Source organism: Osmerus mordax, chromosome 15 (assembly GCF_038355195.1).
Source record: "Osmerus mordax isolate fOsmMor3 chromosome 15, fOsmMor3.pri, whole genome shotgun sequence".
Lineage (NCBI taxonomy): Eukaryota > Metazoa > Chordata > Actinopteri > Osmeriformes > Osmeridae > Osmerus > Osmerus mordax.
The window spans coordinates 1,535,121-1,547,870 of NC_090064.1; the positions used below are offsets into that span (position 1 = coordinate 1,535,121).

A 12,750-nucleotide genomic window follows, 5' to 3' on the forward strand; every position below is an offset into this window, starting at 1 on the left:
TGAAAGTGCCGGAAATGAGAACGTTTCTTTTGACATAAAGTTTAGGCTGTGCCACTTAAGCCAGCGACTAACCTCACAAGCTTGAGTTTAAATACATTATTTAATGTTACATTAATTACTGTACATGCAAGTCTTGCTTAAATGTACATGTATGACGCTACTAGTACACAACAGCACGATACTCGCTGTGCAACAGCACATCTATGCACGTTGTATCCATGCGTCGTTGCTCACGTGTGCTGACGTTGTGACGTAGGCTAGTACTGATACCCTTTGTTGACACTAGGCACTTTTTGCCACAAAAACTTGAAGATCCTGTAAAGTGGACCTGGAAACGAGTTTTAAGTTAGCCACACCACAGAATAATGTGTTATTAACTACCCATCCAAATTCGAATGCAACTAGGCTACTTCTAACACATTAGCTACCATTTCACCAAAATACCATCATTCTACACCGAGTAGCGTAATATCAATTTAGCGGTTTGCACTAACTCATAGCAGATATACCTCTGGAAAAGGTATCTAGTATAATTATAACAAGCACACAGAACTGAGTGATGAACTGCTGGCGGCGGTTGATGGTCCAGGTGCGACCGGAGGATGAATGGCCGGAGGGGCGATGCTCGGTACGGCTCCGCGCTGCAAGAGAAGCCATGTGTTGGTGAACCCCGTCTGTCTCTGGTCCATGTTAAAACTGTCCGCCGTGAAATGGTCAGTGCAGAGGCGGCTGTTGGAGTTTATCCGAAGCTTTCCATGAGCGTGGCTCTTCACAAAATCTATCCACCTATTTTTCCTTTCATTATCAATAGGGAACTTAAATGGCGTTGCAGCGCAGCGGGAGTTCTTGCATCCAGGGAAGATGCAGTTGCGGCTGGTGGGAGACATCCTGAAGCTAGCTAGCTAGCTGATGTAGGCTACAATAACAGTACAGCAGGAGGAGCCATTCAGTGATCTGACGTAGCTATGGCGAAATGACGTAGATAGGGCATTTTTGGCTACGCCCATTAAAACCTGATCTGAAAACGGAAGAGAAACTGTTCTTCGGTATAACTCCACATTTTAGTGTGACAAAGTTTTAGCGCTTTGCACATGCTTTCAGGAACTCATTTCACACGTATATAATGTACTTAGAAGCAAAACATGGAATTTACTTTACAGGATCTTTAAGTTCAGCCTAAATCATGCAACGGAACGTAAATCCCAATAGAAGCAACGCAATCGTGACCAAGACGAACATTTTGACACTGACGTTGTCTATGTAGTCCAAATATTGACTGATCCTTAGGGGTGGGAAAATAATAATAAGATATATGTGAGAGAACAAAGCACACCCAATTATATCTAAAACGAGCATACAAAGAGCTCGGTTGCACTACCGAAGTTGAATTAGCCAATGTCGTTAACGATGCTAGCGAATGTTTGCTAGCTGTATCCACCTTATTCTCAGGGGTCTACTGTAGAAATTATTATGGGTGCAACTTCCGGTAAGTAACGGAAGTTGTGGTTTGCTATACTTTAGTCCCAGCCAGCCGCCAACAGTGATTCTTTCTAAAGTAATTTCAACTATAATTTAACTAAAACTGTTTTGTTTTTAAACATATGTTGTCATTTATATTGTTATTATTATTGTTATAAAATGTCATTGCGGAGTTTTGGTAGGCTACCTTTTGCGCTGTTCGCGGCTGTACTAACAACCAGATTTAGCTAAATCTGTAGCTTTAACTAGGGAGGACAAACGTTCTGAGGCCTGTTCCATAAAGGCCGCTCAAAAAAGTTGGACTTAAAGTCCCAAACCTGACTTGAATTAGTTTAATTAGTCAAGCAGGACTAAAGAGGTTCCATAAAGGCCAATTTCAGCTCACGCACTCCTACTAGTGCGCTAATTGCGCGTGCACCCTATTCTTAAACAGCCCGAGATGTAAAACATGGATCATACAATCCACCACGGCAAAAGCAATGCACACGGCCATGTGACTTCTTCCAGAAAGAACGTTCCCTTTAAGCCGTGTACTATGACAGCTCTTATCCACCGCTTCATCAAAATAAAATGACACGCCATGATTGACGGAACTATAGCTACGTAGGTCGAGGTCCTTTTTTAGACCTTTACTTCGTTGATTAAAAAACAGACACCCTCTAAACACATCTAAATGGACTTTTTTGACATTGTTTAAAATAAATAGCCTACTATTAATTAATACATTATCCAGTAGCCTAACTTTTTAACATGGTTTTTGTGTCAGGAAAATGGAGGATAGATGTCCTATGGATTTTAGGTTCGTTTTGCAACAGGCTACTGTTAACAATTATATAGCTATGATAATTATACTAATTTAGATTGAGATATAGGCCTATGCCTGATGCCTAAACATTTGAAATCACAAACTACTATAGCCATACATTTAACGGCTATGGTGTGTAATCAAATCATTGTTCATCATTGTTTAATGCATTAGGCTAAATGTTGTAGGCTATTTATTATTTAAGTTGAATTTCTATAAATGTAGCCTACATATTGAACTGATGAGAATAAGAAAATGAGAATGTCCGTGGTAAATCATCGTTTTCCCGTTGGGTCAGTGTTACAGGAACGTCTGGTTAAGCAAGAACACGGTCTAAGCCTGACCATTAGCCTCACCCGGACCAGACTAGTTTCGAAGCATAAGTTACCATAGTAACTGAGTTCGAACTACGTTGAGCTAGCTTTATGGAACCGAATGAACTCGAAATTAGTCCGACTAACTGACATAAGTCTGGCTTATTCGGTAAACTTGCTTTATGGAACAGGCCTCTGCTCTCAATGTAATCACAACGGAGAGTTCCAAGCGTCAACAAATGCTAAACTGAACTTATTGCTCATTTAAGATTGTGATGAAAAACACAATTGTGAGATTTAATGTACAATACGATGTACGCTGATATTATTAGTACATTTACTTTAGAAAACAGTAGTCAATTTTCGCTTGTTGACTGAGGCGTTAGCATAATTAGCCTCTGTTTGACGACATATACGATAGCGGTCAGTGATACATCCGTTTTCAATCGTTAAAATAATAAACACGCATTTATTATGAGATAATATTACTAGTAAACAATTATTGGGTACAATTATCATTATATACCTGTAGTTTTACGCCAGTGTAGCTCACTGTAAAGCTGTACGCGACGCGGTTTAGAAAAACTAACAATTCTATTGCTGTTTAGGAAGCCAAACGGCGACAGTAAAATCTCGGCCCTCCCCTTACAAAAATCAAAATTCCCAGATGAGTTTTTCAATTGGTGAATCAACCTGTCACTCAAATTAGAGCCAATCCCTGTGTGAATACCATCCCATATGTGGGCATACTTTTTAAATTTTTATTGAATAGAAGTATGCAGTGGCATAACGACATCTCTGACGTTGATAACAAACCAAACCGTTTAAAAATCGGTTGAAAATTTAGCAAGTTATGGTCATTTAAAAAGTACATGTAGCACCAACACAATGTTATGGGTGAGCGAGTTGACTGTAGCAAGATGGCTGCCATATGCGGACGTTCTAGACTCCGCCGTAAGACATCTAGTCTTTATATATATCTATGGCCGTTTCACCTGACGATGAAACTAAAACCCAGGACCGGTGATGTGGTGCTCTCTGACTGTAGGCTCTATATCTGCTTTAAAGATCCTGTAAAGTAAATTCCATGTTTTGCTTCGAAGTACATTATATACGTGTGAAATGAGTTCCTGAAAGTATGTGCAAAGCGCTAAAACTTTGTCGCACTGAAATGTGGAGTTAGACCGAAGAACAGTTTCTCTTCCGTTTTCAGATAAGGTTTTAATGGGCGGAGCCAAAAAACAGGTTACCTATCTATGTCATTTCGACCTATCTACGTCAGATCACTGAATTGCTCCTCCTGCTGTACTGTTATTGTAGCTTACATCAGCTAGCTAGCTAGCTTCAGGATGTCTCTCACCACCCGCAACTGCATCTTCCCTGATGCAAGAACTCCAGCTGCGCTGCAACGCCATTTAAGTTTCCTATTGATAATTAAAGGAAAAACAGGTGGATAGATTTTGTGAAGAGCCACGCTCATGGAAAGCTTCGGATAAACTCCAACAGCCGCCTCTGCACTGACCATTTCACGGCGGACAGTTTTAACATGGACCAGAGACAGACGGGGTTCACCAACACACGGCTTCTCTTGCAGCGCGGAGCAGTACCGAGCATCGCCCCCTCGGCCGTTCATCCTCCGGTCGCACCTGGACCATTCACCGCCGCCAGCAGTTCATCACTCAGTTATGTGTGCTTGTTGTAATTATACTAGATAACTTTTCCAGAGGTATCTCTGCTATGAGTTAGTGCAAACAGCTAACTTGATATTAGGCTACTCTGTGTAGAATGATGGTATTTTGGTGAAATGGTAGCTAGTGTGCTAGAAGTAGTTGGAGAGCTCATTGTCTGCTGTCTCTGGTGTCCATTTTTACTCTTTCAGGGGAACATTTCATTTATATGCATCTGTATGTTTCACTCATTGAACAAATACATTCTAATTCTATACTGTTTTGTTCGGCTTGATGTAGCGTCCATTATCTGGGTCGTAGGTAGCTTACTTGAGAGAGGTGGCACCTTCCAGCGAGGGGGCCGAGCTTCAGCTCCTTCAGGCGACACGCCCCCCCAGTCTCGAACAGAGAAGATTGCTGATTTTCTCACGATTTCAAAGCCTAATTTAACATACTTGTCTGTGTTTTTTTTTTCATTTCAATTTGGATGGGTAGTTAATAACACATTATTCTGTGGTGTGGTGAACTTGAAACTCGTTTTTAATTCCACTTTACAGGATCTTTAAGGTAGACAAGGTTGTGTCCCACCTCCTTTATTAAAACGCGACCAACTTTATTGCTGTGGAGGTAGCTACTGATAAGACTTTTCAGGTTATTCATCGCTTCACCGTCCGTAGCAACAGAGTTAATAAAGTAGCTAAATATGCCAGTGTGCGTTATTTGAGGCCACTTTTTCAGGTCGTCCTCCCATCCCTCGATAATAAAAGGCAGAGGTATGATCAAATTGTCCCGTTTCAGGTGTAACAGGCTGTGTTCCCACATGTTTTATTTCGCATCAGAATTAGATTACCGCAATGACTGTTTATGAGCGTTACCATGACAATCGCCGCCTCCAGAAGTCACGCCCATAATTCAGGAAATGGATCATGGGAATAAGGTGGTATCCATATAACATTTCATTGGGTTGCAGCTGTTGGATTTACTGAAATTATTATTAAATGTTATGTTCTACTATAGATGGATGGATGGATAGTGTAACCGAGACGACAAAGTAAATAATTAATCTTTCAAGTAATAAGCCCCCGTTCAAGTATTGATCATTAAATTACTGCACGGTCTGTAGGCTATAGAGATCTTGGGACGAAGCCACTTTTTTGTTCTGAAACCGGGCTAAAAGCCGCTTCGAAATATAAGCCGTACAACCACAAGAAAACTGTAAAATCGGGGTACAGGCCGTGGCTTTATTTCCGAAAAATACGGTAATCCCCTTGTCATTTTTACATTTTAATTATGGAGGCACTATTGGATAAATGTGTTAACTCCCCACAAAAATATTGTTGGACCTGGCAACCCTGGACATAAATCACATTAATTCAGATCCATTCAGTAAAGACTTGAGCCAAGCCTGAACTACGAACCAGTTGAATAGCCTGTAAATGAGAGAGCTGAGGTAGGCTTGTTGGGTAGCCTACACACTACTGGTCGACTGATATGTGTTTTTCAATGGCCATAGCCAATATGTAGAGAGCAGCCAATGGGCGATTTATAATACCAATATCATGTTCTTTTTTTGCATCTTATAAAATACAATAATTTATTAACAATGACAATTGAGACACATTATTGCTGAACTTAAGTGAAAACATATTCAGCCATCTCTAATTATGAAAATGTACTGTATATACTTACGAGGTGAAGGATTCATATATTTGTGTGTCTATTCCAATAAGTAATGATGGTATTCTATGACACAAATCTGTGTTCTAGAAAGAGTGGTCTGGAGTCGCAGAGGTCCGATAATATCAGCTTTAATGCAGCAGTTGGAAATCAACAAGTACAGAGCTCTGGGGCTGTCTACGTTTCCCTACCCGCAACAGAGTTTTGGGCTGGTTCACGAAGTCCAACTGGCTATCTGTCCCTCCCCAGCATATATTTATACAGTGCAATTGAAACACAAGTATCAAAAAAGGGTTGAGCTTGTTCTCTCGTGCATCAGGGAGTTGTTCTTGCCTCCGCGTCCCACCTGCTCGGGTGCCATCTCCACCCAGATTCAAGGTTGTTTCTGAAAATGAAAAGATAGAGACACAAAGAACAGCCTGCTTCCCACACTCAGTGTGAGACCCAATGTTTAAGCCTGAGCACACTTCTAAGTTTCATAACTTTAATAAGCACAATGCATAACTTTAATAAGCACAATACATAACTTTAAGACATGCCTCCTTCATAAATCCTGTTGTTATATTCACTCGTGCACAGTGCCCGTGATGCATTCAGTGATTAAAATGCCACACATATAAATAACTGGGATCATAGTTAGTGCCGTGCCTGATATGCAGCTGGTGATTACAGTTCTAGAATATGTGTTGTAATGTATTATACATTCTTTAGAGGTCAGTATTTGGGTAAAAAATAAGTTTGTATTTTTTACCCAAATACTGACCTTGTAACCATGTTGCATAACATTATGCAACATGCTTAACAACAGCAGCCAAAAGCCTATTCAGGGTTTGTTTGATAGTGTCGCAACCTTGAGCAGAGGAAGTCTACTAGGAATTCTGTCTGCCCAAATTACATTCTGCTGATGTCGACAAATAAACGATTTATAGGATTTATTTTGTCTCATAGTGCCATTGGTTTTATTGTCTTATTTAGTTGTAGACTTGCAGCATTGAATATGCAAAAAAATAACTTTAACTCATTTTTGTGAATATGTGTGGGAATGAGTGAGTTCAAACGATGTAAGAGGCAAACATTTAGAAAAAGCAAAGGAAAAATATTGTTTTCAAAGATATAAAGGCTTCACAGTTACACTTGCTGTCCCACAGCCATCCAAATGACATATCAGATCAATGTTTTACTCATTAGGAAGTATGGGAGCTGGTGACACCCATACAAACTGTTTTGAGCCTTATAGAGCTAGCTGTATCTATTTTAGCTGGTTGAAGGCTTAATTGCTACCGTTAGCTGTACAAATTCCTAACTTCTCGCAACTAATGTTACACGCATTTTCACACTAAAAGACCAGCATTTAGTAAGTAGCATATAATAGCAAGTACAACGTAATCAAGAATCAGAAGTGAATAGTTCTACTAAAAGTGATTTGTACAAATGAATACGTCCCTTACAAAAAATAACTATATTAAAGTATCCTTGAGGGTTTAGGTTGGTTGAGGGGCAGTTCTATGGGAATATGTGAAGCCCTCTGTGACATGCTTGCGTGTAAAAAGGGCTATACAAATACATTTGATTTGATTTGATTTATACTATAAATGTACTAAAATATGGATAGTACACTTTTAGTTCACTTTTGATATACTTTTAAGAAGTATGCTTAGAAAATAGTTCACTTTTGATATACTTTTAAGTATGCTTTGAAAATAGTTCACTTTTGTAAGAAGAATAACTAAGTAAACTGAATTTGCCCACTTTTTAGGTCACTTAGTACACTTTAAAGTACACTTACTACACTTAAAGTACTTTAAAGTACACTTAAAGTATACTTTTGAATACTGTAAAGTAGCCTGTTTAGTGCACTTTCAGTTCATCAAGTATACTTCCTAAAGTACTTCAAAGTATACTTTGGAATACTCTAAAGTAGCCTGTGTAGTGCACTTTCAGTTCATAAAGTATACTTCCTAAAGTACTTCAAAGTATACTTTGGAAAACTCTAAAGTAGCCTGTGTAGTGCACTTTCAGTTCATAAAGTATACTTCCTACAGTACTTAAAAGTATACCTTGGAATACAGTTCATGAAGTATACTTCCTAAAGCGCCTCAAAGTAGACTGGGCAATACTTTTAAGTGCACTTTCAATTAATGTAAGTACTTCAAGAAGTAAACTTAATTAATTAAATTGTACTATTACTTACTAATATATTATACATTTTAGGAACCCCTCAAATGCCTCAGATTATAAGTCACTAAGCAAGAACGGGGGCCCTTGCAAAGTTACACTGCAATTTCTTAGCTGAAAGAAGCAATTCACTGCACAAGTTTTGACAGTTGAAGAATCCAGCTCTTCTTATGAAACGTAACAGTAATTTAACTCATGGTTACAATGGTAAACCACCACAACAATGACCACGCAACAAAACATTACATTCTAAGCAGACACATATAAAAAACGAAAAAAACTTCTTGAAGTACTTACATTAATTGAAAGTGCACTTAAAAGTATTGCCCAGTATACTTTGAGGCTCTTTAGGAAGTATACTTCATGAACTGAAAGTGCACTACACAGGTTACTATAGAGTATTCCAAAGTATACTTTTAAGTACTTTAGGAAGTATACTTTATGAACTGAAAGTGCACTACACAGGCTACTTTAGAGTATTCCAAAGTATACTTTGAAGTACTTTAGGAAGTATACTTTATGAACTGAAAGTGCACTACACAGGCTACTTTACAGTATTCAAAAGTAAACCTTGAAATACACTATAAGTGTACTTTAAAGTGTACTAAGTGACCTAAAAAGTGGGCCAATTCAGTTTACTTAGTACAAAAATAGTACACTACCGTTCAAAAGTTTGGGATCACCCAGACAATTCAGACAGTTTTCCATGAAAACTCACACTTTTATTTATCAAATAAGTTGCAATATGAATAGAAAATATAGTCAAGACATTTACAAGGTTAGAAATAATAATTATTATTTGAAATATTAATTTTGTTCTTCAAACTTTGCTTTCATCAAAGAATGCTCCATTTGCAGCAATTGCAGCATTGGAGACCTTTGGCATTTTTAATTCTAATTCTTCTAATCATCCATTAGTCTTCTAAGGTAATTAGCAAACACAATGTACCATTTGAACAATTTAGTGAGAGTTGCTTGAAATGGTCCTCTATACACCTATGTAGATATTTAATTAAAAAAACAGACGTTTCCACCTAGAATAGTCATTTACCACATTAACAATGTATAGTGTTTTTCTGATTAATTTAATGTTATCTTCATTGAAAAAAAGTGCTTTTCTTTGAAAAATAAGGAAATTTCTAAGTGACCCCAAACTTTTGAACGGTAGTGTATATAAATAAGTAAAAAAAATAGTATATAAATAAGTACACTGCTAGTATACTTTAAGTAACATGATAATAGTATACTTTTTATACTAAGTATACTTACAAAATAAACTTGAAGTATACTTATTTTTTGTAAGGGGCACCTTGACTAAAAAAATCTTAGTCGACCAAGAGCATATCGACCACAAATTCGACTAGTCTGAGCGTGTAGCGTTCTCAGAGCGCTCTAGAGCGTTCTCAGAACGCTCTTAATAAGCTCTTAGCGTTAAGAGCTTCTTAACGAATCTGGGAAACCCGGCCAATGTGGGTAGCCGGTCACATGAGCGCAGAGTCTTCAGACCAGGGATGTTGTCACTGTCAAGTATCGCTTCCAGTCAACTTGCTAAAAACAGTTTTCCAAAAATAAATTTCAAGCTTATTTACGTTTTTGGAGGCATATTTTCAGTTTGCAGATGATACTGTTTGAATCGCGATTCCATCTGAAATACTGTTGGTGACAACATTGTTAGAATACGTGTGTTTCAAAGGGGGTTCTTTATTAATGAATGAATGCAATATGAACAGGCTAAATGCTTGAAAATATCACTAGCAGGGAAAAACTTAAGGGACGTTTAAATCATAGAGGTTAGGACCGTTTTTACAACGGATTGCCCAATTTCTTTGTTTTGATGCAACTTTTCAACTGAGGCTTCATGCTTCCTGTGTTTGGTCTTTCATGTTTTTTTTCCTTTGGAATCTTTTAAGGGAGACTTTAAAACAATTTTTGTAAAAGTGTCCCTACTGTCCCCACATACATCTAAACCACACCGCAGAACCAGCATGCATCAGAACCATAAGTACCAGCATACAGCAGAACCATACAGCAGAACCAGCATACAGCAAAACCAACATACAGAAGAACCATAGAGCAGAACCAGTATAGGGGAACCATACAGAACCAGCATACAGGAGAACCATACAGCAGAACTAGCATACAGAGGAAACATACAGCAGAACTAGCATACAGAGGGACCTTACAGCAGTACAAGCATTCAGAGGAACCATACAGCAGAACTAGCATACAGAGGAACCATACAGCAGAACCAGCATACAAAAGAACCGTACAGCAGAATCAGCATAGAGCAGAACTAGCACAGAGAAGAACCATACAGCAGAACTAGCATACAGAGGAACCATACAGCAGAACAACTAAAGGCTGAAATATACTTCACTGAAGTACATGTACGCATGCATCGAATGTCTGTTGCATGTATCCAGCATTCGTTTGGTGCGTACTTTGTGCACATCTTCCTGGCCCTTAAATGTACACATATGCAAGGTGCAATAACAACAGAAATCGTGGGGCAGTATACCAAAATTCCTCTGATGTGCTCCAAGATAAAAACAGGAAACAGCGAAGAAGTAGTTGTTAGGTATGCTGGAGAGGTAGGCTGTTCAGAGCTGGTCTGACTGGTTCTGCTTCCCAGAGCTGCTGTCATTCTTAACCCTAACCTGGTTCGGATCTTTTACCTGCCTCATACTGGAGCTGCCGATGGGGTTGTGGAGGGGTTGTGTTTGGGCCTCCCCCTTCCCACCTGAGCCACAAACTAAGGTTCAACTAACTAAGTCTGCTACCTCTCTTCTTCTCTCCTTCCCTCTCCTCTGTGTGTGTGTGTGTGTGTGTATGTTTGTCAGTGTGCCAGGGCACTAATAACCGCCTGACCCAGCTGGGCATGTTGGATGACCACTACAACAACCATGTGAGGATGTACACTAACTGCACTGTTGTTCTGGAGAACCTGGAGATCACCTACACACAGCCCTACCATGATCTCTCCTTCTTACAGGTAGGCCTGCAAGTGTGGGCTTGTGTTTGTGTGTGCTGTGTGTGTGTACACCAATGAACTGTCTCTCCTCTCCTTCAGTCTATACAGGAAGTAGGGGGGTATGTGCTGATAGCCATTAACTATGTGTCGACCGTGCCTCTCTCCAACCTGCGGCTCATTCGAGGCCACACCCTCTTTGATAACCACTTTGCCCTGGCTGTCATGTCCAACTATGAGAGGAATTACTCCTCTCTTACTCTCAACTACACCAAGGGACTGAGACTGCTGCAACTCAGCAACTTGACAGGTACACACACTCTCTGCCTGCTGCAGACGTCCTGATGAGCACATTGAGGGTGCAGTGTTCTGAGTCTGTGTGTTTGTGAACAGAGATTCTGAAGGGGGGCGTGAAGGTGGCCAACAACCCCCTCCTTTGCCACCTGCAGACAGTCCAGTGGCAGGACATAGTGGACCAGGCCAGCAGCCCCCACATGTACATCAAGATACTGGACACCAACTCTTCTCTGTGTAAGGAGCACCAGGCACTTGCTGACTGGTTGATGGGACTGAACGATGGATGGATACTAAATTAATTGATGAAGAAATTGTTGTGTTGAGTAGTAATCGTGTAGCGTGTGTTCCAGGTGAGAAGTGTGATGCTAGCTGCTTCAACAGATCCTGCTGGGCCCCTGGACCCCAGCACTGCCAGGCCTGTAAGTATAACCCTGTATGAGCCATTCCAGTTCCAGAACACTCTCACTCATCTTTCCCCCCTCCCCCCTCAGTCTCCAGGCTCACATGTGCTGAGCAGTGTTCAAGAAGGTGTCGTGGACCCAGACCCAGTGATTGCTGTAATGAGCACTGTGCTGCAGGCTGCACTGGACCAAGACCCACAGATTGTCTGGTAAGAGCTGCATGTCTACCTGTCTGTCTAGTCGTCTGGCTGCCTGTCTGGCTGTTTGCCTACCTGTCTGTCTGCCTGTCTGTCTACTGGTCTGTATGCCGGTCTGTCTGCCTGTCTATCTACCTGTCTGTTAGCCTGTCTGTTTACCTGTCTGTCAGTCTGCCTGTCATCCTGTCTGTCTGCTTGTCTGTCTACCGGTCTGTCTGCTGTCTGGCTGTCTGTCCGTTCTTATTTCTTTCTTTCTCTGTGGTGTTTAGATTGATAAGTATGTGGTCAGCTAACCCCCGTACCTCCTCAGGCCTGCAGGGACTTCCAGGATGGGGACACCTGTAAGGACGCCTGCCCCCACCCAATGATCTACGACCCCAACACCCATCAGCTGGCCCAAAACCCTCACGCCAAATACACCTTTGGAGCCACCTGTGTCAAGACCTGCCCTCGTAAGAACCTGCCTCCTTCAGCCTAGACCTGATAACCTCTGACAACTATGTGATGACCACCCTATCCTCTCTAGTCTGGATAACTATGTGATGAACACTCTATCCTCTCTAGATAACTATGTGATGACCAACTCTATCCTCTGTAGATAACTAAGTGATAATCACTGTATCCTGTCTAGATAACTATGTGATCACGGACCATGGTGCTTGTGTCAGGACCTGTAGTGGAGACACACACGAGGTGGAGAAGGGTGGAATAAGGAGGTGCAAGAAGTGTGAAGGCCTCTGCCCCAAAGGTACATGAAGGAAGAAGGGAGG

At 40.6% G+C, this 12,750-nt stretch overlaps 1 protein-coding gene across 1 annotated transcript in view; it reads left to right on the plus strand.

The window, feature by feature from the left end:
* The window catches only part of LOC136957627 (melanoma receptor tyrosine-protein kinase-like), a 63,683-nt gene that overhangs the window by 24,836 nt on the left and 26,097 nt on the right, over window positions 1–12,750 (plus strand). Inside the window, exons 2-8 of the mRNA XM_067251705.1 lie at window positions 10,958–11,109; window positions 11,188–11,395; window positions 11,479–11,616; window positions 11,733–11,801; window positions 11,874–11,992; window positions 12,291–12,432; window positions 12,612–12,728. Coding sequence (XP_067107806.1) covers window positions 10,958–11,109; window positions 11,188–11,395; window positions 11,479–11,616; window positions 11,733–11,801; window positions 11,874–11,992; window positions 12,291–12,432; window positions 12,612–12,728 — 945 coding nt within the window. The remainder of the gene's footprint in view (window positions 1–10,957; window positions 11,110–11,187; window positions 11,396–11,478; window positions 11,617–11,732; window positions 11,802–11,873; window positions 11,993–12,290; window positions 12,433–12,611; window positions 12,729–12,750) is intronic.